Raw genomic sequence first — 24172 nt, 5'->3', positions numbered from 1 at the left:
TATTTTGTACTTTTTCCCCACCTCTCAGTGTGTAGATATGTGGAAACAGAACCCTTGCTACTTGTCTGCACCTTCTGAAGTTGATGTAAGTTCAATTGTTTCTAATCACATTTGGGTCAGTAAAAATTTCACTTATTCAACATTTTGTGTATCAAGCAGGAAGATAAATGATAAAGCAGTGAGCAATGATGGCCTTCTTTGGGACATTGTGCTGGGCTTGGGCACAATGCCTTTAGGAACAGCTGCTAGAATGCAATTGATTCACTCTCAGTGTGACGGGATTCCACACTCATCCCACAATGTGAGCCACACTCTTAGCCAATAGATTTTTTACAGCTAAATAAAGCTCTGCTAAATCTATTTAAAGATTATGAGAATTCCTCAATGAAAACATTAGAGCAAAGTAACAGAAGTATGAAATCATTAAGGCTCTTCTCTACACTTGTTTCAAATGCATTATATTCTGATTTCTGCTTTTTCTTTTAAGGTGGAAAAATATGCCAAAGTGGAAAAATCTGTCAAACCTGATGACTCTCAACCTACTGTCTGGCCAGCACATGTGAGTAATTTAGACTTTTGGCCCACCTTTTCTCCCTCTAGTTAAGATGCTGCTTCTTTCAACAAAATGGAAATGAGAGCATAATATATTTTTTTCTATAATCTAGTCTTCTATAAAAATTTGGAAGGGAGATTGTCACGGGGAAGTGTAATTTCACACACTGGTGCATTGGGTTGATTATCAAAGCTAAAAGAATAACTATAATTTATTACTCATTGGCACACAAAATAGTAAAAAATAATTTACTCTTAAATTCTGGTCCTTAACCTCAGTTTTGTAGTGTGAGCATGATGCAATGGAATTTTTGCTTTGCCAACACTGCCTACCCACATTGCAATAATCAGCTAGCCAAAGTACTCTTAATTTCCCTGTATAATAGCAGGACACTGTGGGAAGCTGCTGCCATTACTGTAGTAACAAAAATGTAATAATTTACAGGAAGCAATGTTTCTTGCTTTCAACACACCTTTGTTTTGTTTCTAATCCTCATGTAATGGGTGAATCAGAAGAGCTGCCTTTACAGTAATAACTCTTGCAGTAGATTCTGGAAGGGAGGTCATAGAATCATAGGGTTAGAAGGGACCACAAGGGTCATCTAGTCTAACCCCTGTAGCACGTTAGTACATAGGTCTGTTTTAGGCAGAAAGCTCTACAGGTTTTTTTCTCCACTGTCCCAGTGAAACCTATAGATCAGCTGTAAATTGCATGATCCAATACATAAGAAAATGCTTAAGTTAATTAGAAATCAGTTTATGGACTCTTCATAATGGAACCACCAACATACTGTGTCCACTTTATCTTCAGCATCCATCTCTTTGTCCTTGCAGGTTACTTCATGTTACCAAAATCTACCATCTTGGTTGTATGCTTTTCTTGTAGTACCTAATTTTCATCCCTATGGCATCCTATTCAACCATAGTTCTGTGTTGTATATATAACTACTTTTAGATATTTGCAGTGTTGTAGCTGTATTGGCCCCTGGATATCAGAGAGACAAGGTGGCTGAGATAATACCATTTACAGTTGGTCCAATAAAAGATATTCCCTCACCCATCTTGTGTGTCTACTTTTAGATGTGTTTCTTCTGTCTGCACTTCCAGTATCTATCATAAATAGTTACGGGTTCTCTGTATTTCTTGTTTTTTAAGTAACTTATTTATCTCTCCCATCCTATTAGAGAATTTTTTGTGGAAATCATTTTTCATTCCTGCTGAGCAAAGTGATATTTAGGGACTACTAGATTGTGTTACTTGCAATTTGTATTTTGTAGATTTCTGACATATATTGATCAGCCTTTTCTGTTAACTTGTTTTTGAAAAGATTCTATGTATAATGTCGTTCTGTCTTTTAGGAGATAAGAGATGATTATGTGTTTGAATGTGAAGTTGGTAATCAACTTCAGAAAACAAAACTGACCATTTTTCAGTCCCTTGGTAATCCGCTGTACTATGGTAAAATACAGACGTTCAAAGGCAGTGAGGAGAATGACAGCCCAGTAACTCCATCACAGTAAGTAGCACGTATATTTAAAAAGGTCTATTCTATGAAAATTGAGGAAAAAACAGACATATTTACCTGCTTAGATCATAATGACAAATGTGTACCTAATTACACTAGAAAACTAAAAATGTGGTTAAAGGATTTCATTTCAGAAATTTAAAAATATCTTACCCACATGTGCGAATGTCATCTTAAAAAGAAAAGTAGTAAATTGTATAATGCATAAATTCAGATACAATCACAAGAATCTCGTATCTTTCCACATTAAAGTTATATTGGAACAAAATTTCAATTTGGAGGAACAATTGTAGAATTTCCATGACACATTTCCAATGATGTTCCCATTTTCAGTACTTATATTATGATAGTGCTGAAAATGTGTCTGGCACTGTACAAACATATAGGAAGGGACACAGTCCTTTATCCAAAGAGTTTACAATCTAAAAAGACAAAAAAACAAAGAGTGGGGGGGTAGGAATGCAGCACAAACAAGGATGATGACTGGTACATATGTTCTTAATTCTGTTTTAAAATATATTGACTATATATAGCTGGCTACAGCTATCCCTTTACCTGCCCGTTGTTAGTTCTTATTTTATGCCCCATTCTTGCAAGGTGCTCTGGATACTTGGCCCTTGCACCTGCACAGACTTCCATTGATTTCAATGGGATGTAAGGGTCTGTCCACTTGCACAAAGCAGCTAGCATGATCAGGTTTTGTTAACTGCTACTATTTTGTATTGTTACCTAGTGTTTAATCCTTCTCCATTACTTTTTAATTTTAACCATTTCATACTGCCAAGTTTTAGTTATTTTTAACCCTTGTCTCCATCTTTGCCTGTTTATTTTCTAGAGCTCTATACTAATCTTAGAAAGTCACTAAAGTTGTGCACTGGAACTGGGATTTTCAAAGGCACCTAAGGGAGTTTTTGATTGAAATTGGCTCCTTGAAAATACCAGTCCTGATGCACAATGTTAAGAACTTATTGGGATTTGGTTCCCTAAATCTCTTTGGCTCCATTTGAAAATTCCAGCCTCAAAAGTCAGGGATCCAAAAAATGTATTCCCCTTATTTTCCTGGAAAGTAGTTTGCTTTTTGAATCCATGGAAACAACATGAATAATTCTGAAGTAACCCTAACAATTCTCATTGCAAATTTCAAATCTGAATGGAATGAAATAAAATTTTCAGTAAAATGTGAATGTGAATAACAAACAAGAAATATTTATTTAGAGCTACATCTTGTGAGAAAGCATGATTGGGAAAGATAAATAATGAGAGAAATCAGGAAAACTAAACATTTCTTTTAACATTTTAGTGCTTTGGTGTTTCTTGACATACACCCAAATCACACTCTCATTGCATCTGAAATCTCTTCCATACCATGAATCTGCATTAACCAGAAAAAGCAATAGATTGGTCATATGTCCCAGGAGAACTGTACAAAGAGAGAAAAAAATAGTAGATTACTGGGAAAAGCCTGGGAGATCTGTAATCCTTGACTTATATTGGTTATAATTTCCATGATAATTTCCTAAATTGGTCTGAATTGGACCAAAAAACTTCCTTTAAGGGATATGGGCATTACATTAAAATGATATTAGTGAAACAGATTTCATATATTCTATTTTTAAAATATATTTACTTCAAACTGAATCCTTCTTTTTTAGTAATATGAATAGCTAATTGCTAGAGCTCTTACATTTTTTCCTTATATGAGAACATATATATGTTACATTTCTTTACAAATGTAAACCAAATATATAATGCCATGGTGCTTAATACAAACAATATGCAATGCTACTTTTAACAGTATAGAATATACAGCAAACTGCCACTTCCTGTTTTTAGGTATATAAAACTGGTATTATTTTGTCTTTTACATCGGTGTAGATTCACTCTTAAAGGGATGGTATTACAATAAAACCCTCAAATCCTTGTCAACCTTAATTCTGTCCCTCTAAATATATTGTATTAGTGATTATGAATCAGGGTTAGTGTTTTATACTTTCAGTAGTCTCCAGCCCACCAAGTAAGATTTAAGTGTTAACTGTTCTCATCAATTAGCTGGCAGCAGTGCATCCCATTCCAAAAGAGAGTGGTTTCTTTGCTGTTTTTCAGAGTTGTGATCTTTGAGGAAAGCTCTTGAATTCCAAAAATAGTAACTACATTGTTTTATGTTTTACATTTTAGGTTCCTTATTGGCTCCAAGACTGATGCTGAAAGGTAAGTAGTTCATATCTTTCTCTTGTTACAGCCCGGGTTTGTCCCTTTCAGCCATAATGTACCTTACTTTCATTAGCATGGAAGTAATGGCATGTGGCATGGAAGTAATGGCATGTGACATGGATATTAAATAGAAACAGTCAAGATCTGCAACCAGACTAAAAACGTAGCATCTCTTGCACTTTACATTTGTGGGGAGGGTTGGGGAAAGAGAATAACTACACATACCTTGTCCCATTTTCTGTTAAATTCTGAAGGCCATACTATGCCTTTGGATGCACCCTCCCGTGGTAGCCTGGTGAGAGCATTCAAGAGAAGAATTTGGCCCTGAGACTTTGTACAAATAAATTTGCTATCAAGTATATCTTTAAAGAGAGTTGTTCTTTTGAACTTTAACTGTAGTGTAAAACTTCTTCTAGAAATCAGTTGAATATTTTTTATTGAGGCAATATTGATATAGCATTGTGAGAAGTATTCCATCACTCCTACAGCAAGAGGAAAAATAGTCCCCCTAGTATATTTTAGCTATAAGAGATTTACGGTTATCTGCTGTGGTTTATTATAAAACATAAAGTAGACTTCTCCCATACTCAGTGGATTTCTCCAGACTAATGTTTCTCAACCTTTTCTGGTTGGCAACCCCTAATTCAAAGTCAAAAAATTTCACAACTCCCTTACATTTATGGTAAAAGTAGGAGTGAAAAATGTAACAATGCTAAGCCTATATAATTTATTTGTGTTTCAAGAGGCTGACCGAATACTTGACTTTGAGGGATAAAGGTGTCATGGCAGTTCTGTGGAGAAATTTTCTTTGCTTTAGAGTGTAATGGGATTTTCAGGGCCTTGCAACAGCCCTGATTGCCTTTGATGACCTTACTGGGGATTGCAGCCCATGGGTTGAGAAGCACTGCTTTACACAAGTGGATATTTTATTCTTCAAATTGATAGAAAAAATGTAAATATTGTGGCATCAGCTGTCTCTGTAAGGGAGTCTATATTTCTATACAATGTTGTTATGTTGCAGATCAATTTACTGATGTTGAAAGTAAATCTGAATCACAATTCAAACCATTTTATCTATGTGCTTGCAGTTTGCATTTCAGAAAAGTGAAACAGTAGTAAGTAGGCAAAGAAAATTTAGAATATAATCAAGTTAATCTACATCTCGAACAAACAGTATAATGTTAAAAATAGTGCAAAATTGTTAATGCTTTTTCAAATCTTGTGCTGAAGTCTTTAGTGGTGTATTTCAGGGTAGTGAACCAATACCAGGAACTGGTTCAAAGTGAAGCTAAATGTCCAGTGAAAATGGTTCATAATTCAGGTGGATCAGTCAACCTAAGTCATCTTTCTCCAGGGAAGGAAATGGAAGTGAGTTTGCTAAATGTTTCTTTCTTACATTTACAATTGCTTATTGAGTACTTACAGTTCCCTAACGGGACTCAAAGGGCAAACATCTGTCTGAAGTTTTTAAATCTATTATTGTTACAAGTCTGTAATGGAAGAAATTAGAGAAAAATGTTTTTCTCAGATTTTCTTTTTTTTTTTTTTTTTTTTTTTAGTTTTGTGTCTTTGATAATGCTGTGTAAAGTCAGTGTCTGTGTTTTGCTATAGTCCTATTGCTATTTTCTATTTTCTCAGTTTATGTAGGTCTTTTATACAGCAGCAGAGCAGAGAAAAGCATTTTTAAAGACAGGAAAATACAGTTCTAAAGCCAATCTAAAAATTGGCAAGGGAACTTGGAGGCAGGCGTAGTACCTGAACTGTTAACTCTTCATAAAAATGGTTTGGAGTTGTTTTTTTTTATTAGATTTCAAAATGACAACATCCTTCTAAGGGATACATGCTCTTAGGGGTGTATTCCTCTGTACATGTCTGGCAGGAATTCCCATGGCTGAAAGTTTGGTGCTGATGGACCCATCAGGCTATGTGTTTTGTTTTCTCTGCTGAGTATTTTAGATTGATCCCACTACTCTAGTTCTTTTTTGACCTCAGCTAGCATTTCTGCTTTGCTGCTCCTTTCCTCCTGGCTATCTGTGTTCTGCCCTATAGCATCCCTTCTTTTTAAATAGATAAATAAAGCTGTCCAGTTTGTTAGCCATGAACTAAGTTCTGCTGGAGTCAGCAGAGTCATAGCAAGGAAGCAGTGGATCACCTTCTTTTTTGACTATATAATCCTCTATGGGTGGTTAAGCAGTTATCTTGAATAGTGAAAAAAGGAGTTTGAAAAAGTAACCCTAAAGACTTAGTTTTTATTTTTATCATCAACGGGAACTTAAAGAATTTTTAAAGAAAAAAATAGAAGCACATAAAAGGAGAATGGTGTCTGTTTGCTTTTCAGAGCCATTAAAGACCACAGAATTGTATACTCTGTAAAAAGGAAGAGCTAAGCATCAGCTCTTAGCATGTGTGCCCAACTTGAAAAGAACTTCAAAGGAACCATAATTCAGCTAAAAATCTTTTGAAATTACTCTTCTAAATTTTTTTAGTGATGTGGTTAATTTTATTGTTAAAGTTAACTAGGTGTTTTTTCTAGGGCACTGAAGAAGGCTGACTTAATTTCCTCTGTCAGTCTTTTGACTCCTTTGACAAGGAGGGAAAATATCAAGCACTAATTTTATTAAGAATAATAAAAATAAATATGCAAATAATAAATTGAGTTTTTGAAGTTGTATACCTGATATTGTCTTCTGTGTGTTCTGTCATCTCCCTGAACCTGAAAGAACAGACACTATGTTTATAATACTTCTTCTATTCTGAATTTATGCTCCATGCATGTAAATTAAATATTTGGCATTTACCTGTAAATTTATTTTCCCTGAAACAGATTGTCTGACAATCTGAACTAGTAGTTGCATGGATTTAGAGGCAATTACAGCCAACTTCTGTGTAGCCTTCCATTTGTAATTCAGGCCTACACATTTGAATAGCTGTAAGGCAATACTTGAACTTTATTAATTCATCTTAAAAAATTCTGTTCATAACTGGTGAAACAAAAAGCAGAACACCTTCATTCTAAATATAATGGTGCAATTATGGCAAAACACCCATCAATTTCAGGGGAGCCAGGATTTCACCCAAGTATTTATATTCATGTTCCCATACTCTGGTTCTGTACCGTGAATCCCAAGTGGATCAGGATTGACAGACAAATTTATCTGTAAGACTAAGTTTTCCTTTCTTTCAAGAGTGTGTCTGTCATTCTTCTACTCCTGGGATGTCATTAGCAATGAATTCAGGACAGGGAATGAAGCAATATAATTCCCATTGTTTGTTTTATTTTAACTTTGCCACTAGTTTGGAGGCCTCTCTTGGCAAAAGCTGCATCTGAAAAGGATCACAGATTGTGTTTCTAATGTCTCCCACAAAGGGAGACCACTTCCTGAAAATTGCTTTACTTTAGAATTCTACTAGAAATGCTTTAATTTAATAGTTACTTATTTCTAACATGTATAATGTGATCTCAGATTGAGCTAATATATCTTTAATTTCTGTTTCTTCTTAGCAGCCAGAGAGTCTATCTGGGTCCGTGCAGTCTTCAGTATTGGGGAAAGGTGTAAAACATCGACCTCCTCCTATCAAACTACCTTCAAGTTCAGGAAGTAGTTCTTCAGGTAAATACTTTTTAGCTTTTTTTCCTCTCCCTCCTCCTGTCTGTATCCCTTATTTTTAAGTGTGAGGTTTCACTACTTAATGTAATAACTTTAAATATAATGTGAAAACTTTACCTCTATAGGTCATGGAGAGCGTTTTTCAAAGCTGATCTTACTGCTTTCTGATTAAACAGTATTGTTCAAGGATGTATATAATGGAAAATATTCTGACTAGCATCCCTCTGCAGAACCATAACATGTGTTAATTGTGCTTTTTCAGGTAATATTTTTAGTCCACAGCAGTCAAGTGGCCACCTAAAATCCCCAACTCCTCCTCCTCCTTCTAAGCCTCCCAGTCTTTCTCGGAAACAGTCTATGGATCTTAGTCAAGTTAGCATGCTTTCTCCAGCTGCCATGTCTCCTGCGAGCTCTTCACAAAGTGAGTCACGAACTAAATTCTCCATTAAATCTTAGGCTTTTGCATAATGCTTCTTGAGATAAACTTAACCAGTGGAATGGTGAAACTTAAATGTACAGTGTACTCTAAATTGTATAAATTGTGCAAAGCTTCAGGCAGGTCTCTTGTTGACTGTATGTATTTTATGTTTACTGTAATTGTGTTTGTTTTTCTGTATATATATATATATATATATAAATATGTATGCACCCTTTGTGTATACGTTTTAATACATTTTATGCAACCAGTATGATTCTCTTTTTTTAAAAAAGCCTGATAGCTAATGTGACAATATAAGATTCCAAAGTGTGGTTCTTTCCTCCAGTGTAAAAATAATAGTATATGAGACCAATTTGCTTTTACATAATTTAAGCAACTGATTCTTTTTAAATGTCATAGGAGCTGGTACAGTTGTATCTCTGTGTATGTATATAACCTGATCAGTCCCAAGGTGGTGATACAATAAACTATGAGATGATCTTTTAAAACACTCCAACACTGTTTTACAAATCATTCCTGATTACTAAAGTGTAATAATGATTATTATAGCACCATAATGTCAGGTGTTAAAATGCAATTTTCTAAAATGAGTGACATCTAAGTTTGATTTTTTTTAATTAACAATGACAGGATTATTGTAAAGATAGATCATAAACGGTTTTTAAAATATGCGTCTTGAGGCCTTTCATGAACATATTTGTACAGCGAAAGAAACCACAGCTATAGTTTTCCATTTTTTTTTTATGACTAATTGCACACTGAGCATTTCAGTATGCTGCACAGTGATATATGTTTTTTGCATTAAATAGTTTAAAATCTTCTGGATAGCTCAAAAGGTGTAATTTTTCTGCCTTCTTGTTTTGCACAAAGAAAAACATAAGAAAGATTTTGTAAATTTTCGAACAGTTCTATTCGCACCTTTTTATGTTGCTGGTATGGATTATGTAAATCTACTGCACACAGTTGTTACTGTAAGTAAAGCTCTCGTCACAGCTTTTGGACATTCACATTTCTTTCCTTTCTTTCTGCAGGACATGAAAGCTAAAAAAGAGAACACCTCAAGAGCTTTTGGGTTTTTTTACTTTTTCTGTTTTTTGTTTCTTCTATTGATAAACTGTGCATACTGCATTCACAACAAATTTATCTATACATTCTACATTTAAGCAGAAGGAATTACACAGTAACTTTTAAAGATGCAGTATTATCTCCTGCAAAAGCATTTACTTTATTTTCTCTTTTGTGATTTGACAGAAATCTGGCAAATACAGTTATTGATATCTATATGATAGAATTTAGATGGTTACCATTGACCCCATTTGATCACTGAAACTATTATCCGTTCTTTGTTGGATCTGTTGTTTTCCATATGTTTTAGCATGATGCTGTTATACAGACAGTACATACAGACTATATGTTTGACATTTTAGAAGCAAAACCATTAACTGGGTTAAAATGGTCACTCAGAAAAATTGTTCTACATTGACTTAAAAATATTTCCAACAGAGTCATGACTTAGTGCACTATACATTTTAAAAGGGCTTAATGGACGATACAAATTTATGTTTTGGTTAAAGAGTTAAGCATGGTGATGGGGTTTCTGTGTGATATACTGCATCTTTAATAATAAGCGAGTGCAGCAACACTCGTGTGTCATGTGTAGAAATTAACACTTGCAGTTTGCTGCTATAAAAGCTGGAACAAATTGTCAGTGCTAAATAAGATTCCATTAACCTTATTTTACAAAAGGACTGGCCTTTTATAACAAACTAGCACTTTTTATTTTTCTCAATGAGCAGGGTCTGGAACTCCTAAACCATCTACTCCTACTCCAAACAACACCCCTTCATCGACCCCACACCCTCCTGACGCTCAGAGCTCAACTCCTATTACCCCTTCTGCCACCCCTACTCCCCAAGATTCAGGCTTCACCCCTCAGCCCACTTTGTTAACCCCGTTTGCTCAGCAGCAAATGTCTCTGAGCCAGGCATTGCCTGTAATGACCATTCCTCTTTCCACCATGGTAACATCCATTACTACAGGAACCACCTCCACCCAGGTCATGGCAAACCCTGCAGGACTTAACTTCATCAATGTAGTGGGCTCTGTGTGGTAAGTTCACTTTATTTTCGTGGCTTCTTAACAACCTGCTTTATGTTGAGTTACAGAAATGTTCAATATTCATTAAGCCAGTTTTTATTCAAGATGTCCAACGGAAATGTATCGTTTCACTCTGTAATGGTGTAATTCAGAGTTAATGCAGTTTTGTGAGGTGCTCAAACAGAAGAAACCCAGTATTTGAATGCTGATGAAGTTGAATGAGAACCACTGAACTGTGTACTTTGAGTTTTTAAGATGTATAGGGTTTAATTGCACTAGTGCAGGGATCAGCAACCTTTGGCACGTGGCCTGTCAGGGAAATCCGCTGGCGGGCTGGGATGGTTTGTTTACCTGCAGCATCTGCAGGTTCGGCCCATGGCAGCTCCCACTGGCTGCGGTTTGCTGTTCCAGGCCAACGGGGGCTGCGGGAAACGTTGTAGGCTGGTGTGCTGGCCGCCGCTTCCTGCAGCCCCATTGGCCTGGAACAGTGAAACGCGGCCAGTGGGAGCTGCGATCGGCCAAACCTGTGGACACTGCAGGTAAACAAACCGTCCCAGCCCGCCAGCGGATTTCCCTGACGAGCCACGTGCCAAAGGTTGCCGATCCCTGCACTAGTGCTTAGCTAGCTACAAAAACTATGATAGCTCTTGAGATTTTGTTCTTACAATTTTTCCACTTGAATGTTATCTTTTTATTAATCATTATGAGAGAGGAAATGGAATATGCAAACCATTCCAAATTAAAAATAATTATACAAATTTCTGTGTAAAAGCCCTTGTGAGTGAAACACTCTGTAGAAAATGTTTATAAAAAGAACTTAAGAACCGCCATACTGGGTCAGACCAAAGGTCCATCTAGTTCAGTATCCTGTCTTCTGATAGTGACCAATGCCAGGTGCCCCAGAGGGAATGAACAGAACAGGTAATCATCAAGTGATCCATCCCCTGTCACCCATTCCCAACTTATGGCAAACAGAAGATAGGGACACCATCCCTGCCCATCCTGGCTCATAGCCATTGATGGACCTATCCTCCATAAATTTATCTAGTTCTTTTTTGAACACTATTATAGTCTTGGCCTTCGCAACATCCTCTGGCAAAGAGTTCAACAGATTGACCGTGCGTTGTATAAAAAAAATACTTCCTTTTGTTTGTTGCCTATTAAATGGAACATCAGTGAATTTGATTTATGATTACTTAACTTTATTAAGCATTTTTACACTTATTCTGAGACTTAAATATTATTCTGTATTTTTTAAAAGCACTTCTGCCAACAGTGGAATTTATTCTGTTATTACCAAGGTAGATATCTATTAAATTAAAGTAGCGTTCTTTTGTGTAAAACACAGAGTGCAACCTAACAATGTCAGATGTGTGAATTACTCATCTGAACTGTCCAGCAGCAACTCATCACTCCAAATCCATTAAACAGATTTTTTCAAGTTGCTGAAGGAAAACATGAGCCTGGTCTCCAGCTTTTATGTCCTGTCAGTGCTGCTGTATTTAAGGTTGTGTTAGTCTTTGTATTTAGAAACACTACAGGCTTAGAATAAAAAAACCTATACACTTTATTCTCCCCATGATCACTGATATCAGAGTGAGTTGTGTGCACAGAATGAGGGTAGGATATGGACCTATATATTCCAAATCCTAGGTATTTTATGCTATTCCTTTATGTGTTTTTCTAAGATGCCTTGATGTCTGGGTTGTAGAGAACACATAGCATGTTTCACACTCAGCTGTAACATTCATTTAATGTTAGTTTGTGATTTATAGTCACCCTATTGATTGATTAATGTTGTTCTGATCAGTCACCTTAAATTTAACCTCATTTAACGCGAACTGTTGATTGTGTTGTCAAAGACTGGAAGGCAAAAATCTAGTTGTTCACACACATTTCTGCCACTTGGATTTAATGTGTTTTCTTTCCTCTTCTACAGTGGAGCACAGACATTGATGAGTGGCTCAAACCCTATGCTGGGGTGTAATACTGGAGCCATAACCCCTGCAGGTATAAATCTGAGTGGCATTTTACCATCAGGAGGTCTGGTGCCAAATGCGCTGCCAGCTGCAATGCAGTCTGCCTCTCAAGCAGGTTAGTAGGAATCAGGTAAAAAGCTGTCATGAGGAAACGTTCAGATCAGGTTAAATAGCAAGAGTCCTTTAACTACAGTGAAAGTAGAATATGAAAACAGTGGGCAGAAGAGTTTAAGTGTGCCAGTGAATGGATAGTGTGTACATTCAGGCTTGAATCCACAAAGGGACTTAGGGATTTCAACACTCAGGTGCCTAGAAAATCACAAGAACAACATTGGCATCCACAAGGCCTAAGTTAGGCACCTAGACTCCCTATGCAATGAAGGGGGGGGAGATAAGTGCCTAAGAATGGGATCCACAAAAGCCAGCATGCTAGATGGGGAGCTGCCTAACTAGCCAATGGGAGATGCTGATGAGAGGAGTTTGTCTTAAACCCCTCTCTAGAGGGAGGAAGAGATGGTAGCCCAGTGGAGACAGCACTCATCCAGAATGTGGGAGACCCAGGTTCAATTCCCACCCCAACTGATGGGAAGAAAGGATTTGAAGAGGGGTCTTCCATGTCCCTAACCGCTAGGCTTTGGGACCTTCTGCTGTGGGCCTGCCTTAGTCTCTTGTGTCAAAGCTGTTTCACTGTGGATAAATAATTATAGAGTCATTGGTGCATGGGGACTGGACCCAGTGTTAGCCACCACCTGGCTAAGTGTGCTACCTGCCAGGCTGTAGGGTCATTCTCTCTCTGGCCCAATGACTATTTATCCAAAGTGGAACAGCTTCAACTGGAGAGACTGAGGGTGAACCCACATCAGAATAACACATACCTCAGCAATTAGAGCGCTCTCCTGAGAGGTGGGAACCCGCTGTTCAAATGTTTTCTAGCCCTCAGGCAGAGGGGAGAATGAACCTAGGTTTCCCACATCCCAGGTGAGTGCTCTAACCACTGTGCTAGAAGTTATAAGTAAGGTGGCCCTGCCACGGCTGGATTTTTAACGGAGCCTGATCTGACAGGTGTGTTCTGAGTATGTTTGGATCAGGTCAAAAGGCAAGATAGGCACTTGCCTGCCTCTCTTTTCCTGGTTTGTAGATCACACTGGGGCAGAGGTGTGCAGCATATGTGTCTGGACACCTAGAGTGAGGTGCGCATGACCAGAGGCAGAAACTTAGATGCCTAGGCAACTTTTACATTTAGACGGCAGCTGAGGGGGGCAGGTGTTGTAGATTGCAGTGGCACCTAAATCTGAGCTGCTGGCATCCCTTTTAGGATGTAGGCCACACTGAATTTGGGGAGTATCTCTGCCTTCTTAGTCCCCAGGTCAGCTGAGGTTGAGTGTGTCTGAAATAGTTATTTTAAGGGACTAGGTTAGGGTTGCCAACTTTCTACTCACACAAAAATGAACACCCTTGCCCTGTCCATCCGCTGAGGCCCCGCCCCTCCTCTGAGCTCTGTCCCTCCTCTGAGGCCGCACCCCTTCTCCATGGCCATGCTCTCACTCACTCCATTCCCCCCCCCATCTCTCGCTCTCCCCACCCTCACTCACTCGCTCATTTTCACCAGGCTGGCTCAAGGGGTTGGGTTGCGGGAGGGGTGAGGGCTCTGGCTGCGGGTGAGGCCAGAAATCAGGAGTTCAGGGTGTGGGAGGGGCCGCTGGGGCTGAGGGGTTCAGAGTGTGGGAGGGGGCTCCCGGCTAGTACAGGAGGATGTGAGAGCTCTGACTGGGGGTGCAGGCTCTGAGGTGGGGCTGGAGTTAAGGATTTGGGGTGTAGGAGGGGGCTCGGATGAGGAGTTCGGATGGTGGGAGGGAGATCAGGGCTGGGGCAGGGGTTTGGGGTGTCGGGGAATGAGGGCTGTGGCTGGGGTGCGGGGTTGGGGATGAGGGGTTAGGGGTGCAGGAGGGTGGTCTGGGCTGGGATTGAGGGGTATGGACAGTGGGAGGGGGATGAGGGCACGGGAGGGGTTCAGGCTTCAGGCGGTGCTTACCTCAGGCGGCTCCCAAAAGCAGTAGAATGTCCCTCCTACGCGGAGACGTGGCCAGGCAGCTCTGTGTGCTGCCCTGTCCGCAGGCACCGCCCTCGCAGCTCCCATTGGCCGCAGTTCCTGGCTAGTGGGCGCTGCAGAGCTGGCGCTTCAGGTGGGGCAGTGTGCGGAGCCTCTGGCTGCCTCTGCACCTAGAAGCTGGAGCGGAGACATGCTGCTGCTTCTGGGAGCTGTGCGGAACCGTGGTAGGCAGGGAGCCTGCCTTAGCCCCGCGGTGCTGAACAGTCTCGCCAGGGTCCCTTTTCGACCAGGCGTTCTGGTCAAAAACTGGACACCTGGCAACCCTAGGCTATGTTAGGGAGATGTATTCTACATCTGGTTATACATTTGGATCACCCATCAAGGGAGTTTCTGAGGTAGGTTACGTTGCAAGTTCAGAAGTGAATATGGCAATCATCACTACTAGAAGAAAAGTAAAATATGAAAACATCCCAGAATTTAGGAAGAGGACCCACACTTCAGTGCTTCAGGCCCTTATTCTTTTACTAGACTATGTTTTATTCTAAGTATGTTTTTAGCTTCTTAACTGCCATAAAATATTACTGTAGAAATCAATATGCTTCAACATTCCTTAATGAGAAGTGTTTAAGTTCTTAGGCTCCAACCTTTTAGAAAACAGGACAGAAAAACACCTAATGTTTGTTAGATGTTTATCCTCCCAATTATGCTTTTGGACTTGAAGCTCTTCCAAAACAAGCCATTATAATTTGCTGTATTTCAATATTTTCCTCTCGCTAATGCAGCTATCAGTAACTGCTGTTTCATTGAGATTCCAGACATGTCCATGCGTGGGATGCAAATTGTAATGTGTTTTAAAAATAGAGGAAGAACTACAGAACATCTGCTAGGATGCTCTCTGCATACTTTATCTAGTCCAAACACAGTAGTAGTATTTGCAATATACCTTGTTTAATATTGGTAGAACTTTCTTTCTAATCAGTCTGTTCCCCTGAGCTGTGTCTGGATAATCATGCAATTTACACTTTTATAGAGAAAATACAATACGCTGTTTAAGTTTAAAACTTAACCTTGCCATGTTGCAACCTTGGAGTATTTAGAAATAATCCCATTAGCATGGTATGGTGTGATGTATTTGATTTGATGATGTGCATCTAACTAAGTAATGGTTGCCTACTTTTAATTAACAGGCAGCCCTTTTGGTTTAAAAAATGCTTCAGGTCTTCGGCCCTTAAATCTACTACAGGTAATTAATGTATTTGGACACAATAATTCTTTGCATTATTCTATATAGATGTGTTGATAAGTGCTTTTGGTCACATAGACCTCCAGCTCCTTAGAGCCAGGTGTTCCGAGACATGCCATTTATTGTAAATGTTTCATTTTATTATTTTAATTTGAATGCATAAGACAAGAAAAGGTCTATGCTAAGAGAATAGGTGCCTTAAAATAACTAAAATCAGCCTATAAAACAGCAAACCTGAGGCCATCCTTCCACCACTAACAAATCAACAAGTCTTGAATAACATAAAATAAGCTGTAGAAATAGTGAAATTTGAAAAATTGAATTCAAGTGGCTAATTGCATACTAAAGGCTTCCATTTTTCAGCCTTTGCTTTCACTGAAAAGTAGTTGTTTTCATTTTTAGTTATGATTATTTGAAAACTGCAAAATTAACAGTGCAGTGGAAATCCCCTGTAAATTAACCAGCATAGGTCTTAAGAAAGATGAACTATGCATGTGCACTTGTAGTCTCTATTACCAGAAATAGAAAGCTACGCAACACAAATAGTTCCAGACAAGGAGTTTACAAACTCTGAATAAACTTATTTAATTTAAACAAAAAATAAAATCCAAGGGGGAAAATTCTTGATTGCCTCTGAGATCTGATCAAATGCAGGGCTGAGTGGGAGCAGCTATCAGGTCCAGCACAATTTATAGCTGCAAAGGAGCAGCTCTAAATTACACCAGTGGTGCAAGATCCTTCAGGAACCTTACATCAGAATAGGATTGATTCCCCCATGCTACAGTCAGTGGAGAATTCCCTCCTTGGCAGAGGAACTCTCCTCTGACACAGTCTCCTGTGCCAGCCACACCCCATGCTGCTTTCCTGTACTCTCCCCTGCCAGGAGTATGGGGTGTGGCTGGCACAGGAGACAGTGTCAGGAGAGTTCCTCTGCCAAGGAGGGAATTCTCCACTGACTGTAGTCAGCTGTTTTAAGTCCACTTAGTGCCACTTACACAGAATATAGTGGACTTAGTAGACCAGGGGATGTGGCCCTAGGAAATGAAATGTAAATAAAGAGGTTGCACAGTTAAACTCAGTGCAGTTCACAAATGCACAAGTCACAGTTATATATGTATAGGGACTCTTCCAGTCCTGGTTAAATGTGCAGCTTGCTATCACACTGTTTGTTTTAAAATATATATTACAAACTATGGAGGACTTAGTATGATAATTTAACTTTGATCTTGGAACTTTTACATTTCTTGTCTTCCTTGAGAGTTTAATTGTGTAACCTTCATATTGCAGTAACAGTTCTTTGCATTGTATGTGTGTGAGAGATTATGAAGATATTCGTGAAATGCTTGTATTTTCTGGCTATGCTCTTCAGGCTGTAATTTCAGGCTATGCTCTTGAATCTCCTCTCTCTTACACTGATATAAATCAAGAATAATTCAGTTGAAATCTGTGCAGTTGGTAAAACTGGTGTAAGCAAGAGGAAATAGGCCCCATATTTAATTATATCTGTTACATCCGATTCTCCACAATTTATTACTAGGAAGCCTTCATCCAAACAGAATAAAATGGTTTAAACATGGAATTAATGAAGTATTCTGATGTTACAGATATCCATTAACCTACATTTTTATTAGCGATGTATAAAATCTGCACAATTGTATTTAAATCGAACAATGACAATAATATACTTTTCTCCCGAGGAATCTAGGGGTACAACTTATGCAGACTCTATTTCTGAAAAATGGGGCCTTTTCAAAAACAGCAGCATTTTTAAAATAGCTGCAAGAAGTAATTTAATATCTAGATCTTTATTTGTGCTTATCCCTGGAGAATGGCAGGCTCATGAATTTGATTGCATTATGTCTTTTGTTTTTAATCTGTAACAGCTTCCAGGTGGTTCACTTATTTTCAACCCACTTCAGCAGCAACAGCTCTCACAGTTCTCTCCACAGCAGCAGTCCCCGCAGCCTGCAACCTCTAGTCCTCAACAGCAGGGAGACCAGGTGTGCCAGTTACCCTCAGTAAGAGTGCATAAATACATTGGAAAATTGTTGAACTGCATAGTTTACTCCCAAAATGATTATACCTTTCAGGTGGTGAGTGGTTGATTGGAGTAGTTGTTTAAAGGAAGAGGAGATGAACAATACTAGTTTACTAAATAGCAAGGATCTATTTTTGGATGGTAAAAGTCATTCATAATTTCTCCTTTTACAAGATATAGGAATATAAAAATAAGTTGTGTTGCCCAGTTAGTCCACTGTCCTCTCAGCAATACTGAGACAATACTGAAAAGACCATTATGGTTTGCTTCTAACAGTTCCTGTATTGCTTAACTGTGTTTTAGTTAACAAAGAACTGACAAAGATAGCGTAGCCCTCTGGTGGTTCATATTATGCCTTGCACACTTACTATAGGTTTCAGAGTAACAGCCGTGTTAGTCTGTATTCGCAAAAAGAAAAGGAGTACTTGTGGCACCTTAGAGACTAACCAATTTATTTGAGCATAAGCTTTCCGATGAAGTGAGCTGTAGCTCACGAAAGCTTATGCTCAGATAAACTGGTTAGTCTCTAAGGTGCCACAAGTACTCCTTTTCTGTTTACACTTACTATAGGATGTCAGCTGCATAGGTTTGTATGAATTTGCTAGTCTTAAAATTAAATAAGCCTTCATATAGTATAATTTAAGTTGAAAGACCCATTGCATTCTAAACTCCACTTTGACCCCCCTGTTTATTTTGTCAGAAACATCTCTTTGGCCTTAAAAGTTGTTAATTTCAGATCAGAAGAGAATTTTGTTTTTTAACATTCACATGCATGTTGGGTAAGGAGGCTTTTAGTTACAGAGTATTGGAAACTTAGCATACTTTGGATTTTAAATTAATATAACTTTTTGTCTATCTATGACTTAAAGAGCTGATTTTAAGGTATCAGATTGCTCATGCATTTAGTCCTGCATGAAGACAGGGCTAATAAAATCTTATTTAAAACTACATCTACTAAACATTTCATTGACAACTGACTGGTTATCAGTTACTTGTGAGGAATGGGATCTCTGAATGTTGTAGAAATCTAGATATGTCAGTGAGTCTTTCAAAGGTTACAGGATTAGTTGGAAGATTGTAGAAGATTTCTGTGGCAGTTACAATGCATGGATTAAATGGTGTCTCTCCTTTTCCCCAGAACAACAAGTATGTGAGGGAAGTGTGTTCTTGCCCCCCCATACACAGAACTACAGCACAGGACTCCATTGTCCCGATTCTTACAATGACCAGTAACAGCTGCTTTAGAGGAATACACGTGAAACCCGCTACTGTAGAATAAACCAGCATTTCTTCCTAGCCCTGTCAGTTCGCAGTTGGCTTACCTCTTAGCCATTTCAATTGAGTTGGCATTTCTGTGCTAGCGAAGGGTAGGGCTGCATTTGGCCCTAAAATTGTAGATTGTCATCTTGGATGATTGTAGACAAGTGGGAAGCTGAGGCAGCACGTACAATCACTGTGAAAAGAGTTAATCTTTATAGATGATTTATTTGTAAAAACTTTTAAACTCTGTTGTAGACTAACGTCAATCCATTCTCATATGCCAAATCCCCTTCCCTTGGAGCATCAAGACCTTCCCCTATCTGATAGGGTATTTAGTTCTCACCGTGCCCACATGTGGCCAATTTAGGAAAGGAAAAGTACAGTCTGCTCTACTTTTGTATCCCATCTACCAGTGTAGTTACCAGCTCCTTTCTAGTCTTCCTGCAGAGGCCTTTTGTGTGTGCTAGTAAGTCTCTGCTTTCAGCCCAGATACCTAGATCAGTTTATCTTAAAATAATTTTTTTTCGAATAGTATGGAAGAATCATCAGTAAGGTGGTTCTGAATACTACATAAAGTATTAGACTGACACTAAGCTCACTTACGAGGTAACAGGCTCTACCTTGAATGGTCCCTTACAATATGTGCTAACTACTTGTGCTAAACAATCTGTTCCACCATGCATGTAGCTGTGATGCTGGGAGTACCTTTCCCAGACCTGAAGAAGAGCTCGGTGTGGCTCAAAGGCTTGTCTCTCTCACCAACAGAAATTGGTCCAATAAAAGATATTACCTCACCCAACTGGTCTCTCTTACGAGGTAACGTCCGTTTCCTGGAATCCCACATGGCCGAAAAGTTCTCCTACAGTATCATCTCTGTTCACACAGGTGTTTAAGCTGTTATGTGTGGTGGTGTGACAGCAGACTGCTGTAGATGTATTCTTAAGGCATTTGGAATCCAACTGTGGAATCTGTTAGTTTGTAATTACTTTGTTCTTTGATCAGTAAGCCAATACTCTTCATAGTTCAACATCTGTACAAGGAAATCCTAACTTAGTTTCTTCCAGCATGTAAATTAAATTGAGCTGAAATCTAAATGCTTAGTAAAGAAATAATCAAAACAACACTTTTTATTGCATTAGTGCAAAATATACATACCGGTACATTTATCACAAATTTCTGTAGGTTTTTGTTGAGAGGTTGGTACCATCATTTTACAGCTTTGTCAGTCTTTTTTTTTAATGGTATTCTCAGTATGTCCTAACCTTATAACACTATTTCTTCAGGTTTCAGAGTAGCAGCCGTGTTAGTCTGTATTCGCAAAAAGAAAAGGAGTACTTGTGGCACCTTAGAGACTAACAAATTTATTTGAGCATAAGCTTTTGTGAGCTACAGCTCACTTCATCGGATGCATTCAGTGGAAAATACAGTGGGGAGATTTATATACATAGAGAACATGAAACAATGGGTTTTACCATACACACTGTAACCAGAGTGATCACTTAAGGTGAGCTATGACCAGCAGGAGAGCGGGTGGGGGGGAGCTTTTTGTAGTGATAATCAAGGTGGGCCATTTCTAGCAGTTGACAAGAATGTCTGAGGAACGGGGGAGGCGAGGGGAGGGCGGGATATAAACATGGGGAAATAGTTTTACTTTGTGTAATGACCCATCCACTCCCAGTCTCTATTCAAGGCTAGGTTAATTGTATCCAGTTTGCAAATTAATTCCAATTCAGCAGTCTCTCATTGGAGTCTCTTTTCGAAGTTTTTTAGTTCAAGAATTGCCACTTTTAGGTCTGTAATCGAGTGACCAGAGAGATTGAAGTGTTCTCCGACTGGTTGTTGAATGTTATAATTCTTGACGTCTGATTTGTGTCCATTTATTCTTTATGTAGAGACTGTCCAGTTTGACCAGTGTACATGGCAGAGGGGCATTGCTGCCACATGATGGCATATATCAGATTGGTAGATGTGCAGGTGAACAAGCTCTGATACTGTGGCTGATGTGATTAGGCCCTATGATGGTGTCCCCTGAAGAGATATGTGGACACAGTTGGCAACGGGCTTTGTTGCAAGGATAGGTTTCTGGGTTAGTGGTTCTGTTGTGTGGTGTGTGGTTGCTGGTGAGTATTTGCTTCAGGTTGGGGGGCTGTCTATAAGCAAGGACTGGCCTGTCTCCCAAGATCTGTGAGAGTGATAGGTCGTCCTTCAGGATAGGTTGTAGATCCTTGATGATACGTTGGAGAGGTTTTAGTTGGGGGCTGAAGGTGATGGCTAGTGGCGTTCTGTTGTTTTCTTTGTTGGGCCTGTCCTGTAGTAGGTGACTTCTGAGTACCCTTCTGGCTCTGTCAATCTGTTTCTTCACTTCAGCAGGTGTGTATTGTAGTTGTAAGAATGCTTGATAGAGATCTTGTAGGGATCTTGTAGGTGTTTGTCTCTGTCCAAGGGGTTGGAGCAAATGCGGTTGTATCATAGAGCTTGGCTGTAGACAATGGATCGTGTGGTGTGGTCTGGATGAAAGCTGGAGGCAGGTAGGTAGGAACAGCAGTCAGTAGGTTTCCGGTATAGGGTGGTGTTTATGGGACCATTGCTTATTAGCACCGTAGTGTCCAGGAAGTGGATCTCTTGTGTGGACTGGTCCAGGCTGAGGTTGATGGTGGGATGGAAATTGTTGAAATCATGGTGGAATTCCTCAAGGGCTTCTTTTCCATGGGTCCAGATGAAGAAGATGTCATCAATGTAGCGCAAGTAGAGTAGGGACATTAGGGGACGAGAGATGAGGAAGCGTTGTTCTAAGTCAGCCATAAAAGTGTTGGCATACTGTGGGGCCATGCGGGTACCCATAGCAGTGCCACTGATTTGAAGGTATACATTATCCCCAAATGTGAAACAATTATGGGGAGGACAAAGTTCAGCCACCAGGTTTGCCGTGACATTATTGGGGATACTGTTCCTGATGGCTTGTAGTCCATCTTTGTGTGGAATGTTGGTGTAGAGGGCTTCTACATTCATAGTGGCCAGGATGGTGTTTTCAGGAAGATCACCGATGGATTGTAGTTTCCTCTGGAAGTCAGTGGTGTCTCGAAGATAGCTGGGAGTGCTGGTAGCGTAGGGCCTGAGGAGGGAGTTTACATAGCCAGACAATCCTGCTGTCATGGTGCCAATGCCTGAGATGATGGGGGGTCCAGGATTTCCAGGTTTATGAATCTTGGGTAGCAGATAGAATACCCCTGGTCGGGGTTCCAGGGGTGTGTCTGCGCAGATTTGTTCTTGTGCTTTTTCAGGGAGTTCCTTGAGCAAATGCTGTAGTTTCTTTTGGTAACCCTCAGTGGGATCAGAGGGGAATGGCTTGTAGAAAGTGGTGTTGGAGAGCTGCCGAGCAGCCTCTTGTTCATATTCCAACCTATTCATAACGATGACAGCACCTCCTTTGTTAGCCTTTTTGATTATGATGTCAGAGTTGTTTCTGAGGCTGTGGATGGCATTGTGTTCTGCATGGCTGAGGTTATGGGGCAAGTGATGCTGCTTTTCCACAATTTCAGCCCGTGCACATCGGCGGAAGCACTCTATGTAGAAGTCCAGTCTGTTGTTTCGACCTTCAGGAGGAGTCCACCCAGAATCCTCCTTTTTGTAGTCTTGGTAGGAAAGTCTCTGTGGGTTAGTATGTTGTTCAGAGGTGTGTTGGAAATATTCCTTGAGTCGGAGGTGTCGAAAATAGGATTCTAGGTCACCACAGAACTGTATCATGTTCGTGGGGGTGGAGGGACAGAACGAGAGGCCCCAAGATAGCACAGCTGAAGAATCTGTCCTAAGAGTATAGTTGGATAGATTAACAATATTGCTGGGTGGGTTAAGGGAACCACTGTTGTGGCCCCTTGTGGCATGTAGTAGTTTACATAGTTTAATGTCCTTTTTCTTTTGTAGAGAAGCAAAGTGTGTATTGTAAATGGCTTGTCTAGTTTTAGTAAATTCCAGCCATGAGGAAGTTTGTGTTGAAGGTTGTTTTTTTATTAGAGTATCCAGTTTTGAGAGCTCATTCTTAATCTTTCTCTGTTTGCTGTAGAGGATGTTGATCAGGTGGTTCCGTAGTTTCTTTGAGATTGTGTGGCACAAGCTGTCGGCATAGTCTGTGTGGTATGTAGATTGTAATGGATTTTTTACCTTCAGTCCTTTTGGTATCATGTCCATCTGTTTGCATTTGGAAAGGAAGATGATGTCTGTCTATATCTGAGTTTTTTCATGAAATTGATAGATTTCCACTCCATAGGGCTAAATTCAGTGCCTTGCATAATGACAGGTTTCAGAGTAGCAGCCATGTTAGTCTGTATTTGCAAAAAGAAAAGGAGGACTTGTGGCACCTTAGAGACTAACCAATTTATTTGAGCATAAGCTTTTGTGAGCTACAGCTCACTTCATCGGATGCATTCAGTGGAAAAATTCAGTCTCTACGTAAAAGAATAAATGGACACAAATCAGACGTCAAGAATTATAACATTCAAAAACCAGTCGGAGAACACTTCAGTTTCTCTGGTCACTCAATTACAAACCTAAAAGTGGCAATTCTTCAACAAAAAAATTTCAAAAACAGCTCCCCCCCCACCCGCTCTCCTGCTGGTAATAGTGTGTTACTCTGGTTACAGTGTGTATGGTAAAACCTATTGTTTCATGTTCTCTGTGTATATAAATCTTCCCACTGTATTTTCTACTGCATGCATCCGATGAAGTGAGCTGTAGCTCAGGAAAGCTTATGCTCAAATAAATTGGTTAGTCTCTAAGGTGCCACAAGTACTCCTTTTTACTATTTCTTTAGTACAGTGATTATTTAGTATGGTTCTCTTAAAGAAACCTTGCATAACACATGACAATTTACTAGCCCAGTCACAAGTTCTGCCTTCTTACAACTGAAGCGAATGCTTGGTGTTTTGTTTGGGGAGGGGGGCGGCTTGGTGTGTGTTACAGGTCTGTTTGAATCATGTAAGATGTACTCAGACAACATTTTCATTCCATGTGTGTACTTAAAGAATCATGCTTGTGGGTACCCTAGTGTAGCGCATGATCCAGTACCCATTGACTTCAACTGACATTTGATCAATCCTCTCACGATCCAATCTGTGTAAGAAATGAATGGAGGTGTGGGGAGTCATTTTGTTCCTGAGGGAAGCTGTTGCTTTCA

General features: G+C 39.5%; 1 protein-coding gene across 21 annotated transcripts in view; it reads left to right on the top strand.

Annotated features, from left to right (window-relative positions):
- Window positions 1–24172, top strand: part of SUPT20H (SPT20 homolog, SAGA complex component) — a 63746-nt gene that overhangs the window by 36875 nt on the left and 2699 nt on the right. For 7 of the 21 annotated variants that reach the window (XM_073342183.2, XM_073342162.2, XM_073342193.2 and 4 more), the window contains 11 exons: window positions 29–85; window positions 488–559; window positions 1911–2068; window positions 4253–4285; window positions 5539–5656; window positions 7791–7899; window positions 8159–8317; window positions 10132–10444; window positions 12372–12526; window positions 15649–15704; window positions 17588–17722. In XM_073342183.2, the coding sequence (XP_073198284.1) occupies window positions 29–85; window positions 488–559; window positions 1911–2068; window positions 4253–4285; window positions 5539–5656; window positions 7791–7899; window positions 8159–8317; window positions 10132–10444; window positions 12372–12526; window positions 15649–15704; window positions 17588–17722 (1365 nt within the window). The other 14 variants (XM_073342316.2, XM_073342298.2, XM_073342308.2 and 11 more) reach the window with 10 other exon arrangements.

The sequence above is a fragment of the Lepidochelys kempii genome, chromosome 1 (assembly GCF_965140285.1).
Source record: "Lepidochelys kempii isolate rLepKem1 chromosome 1, rLepKem1.hap1, whole genome shotgun sequence".
Lineage (NCBI taxonomy): Eukaryota > Metazoa > Chordata > Testudines > Cheloniidae > Lepidochelys > Lepidochelys kempii.
Note: the sequence above shows the minus strand (reverse complement) of the source record. Positions and strands in the feature narration are given on the sequence as shown.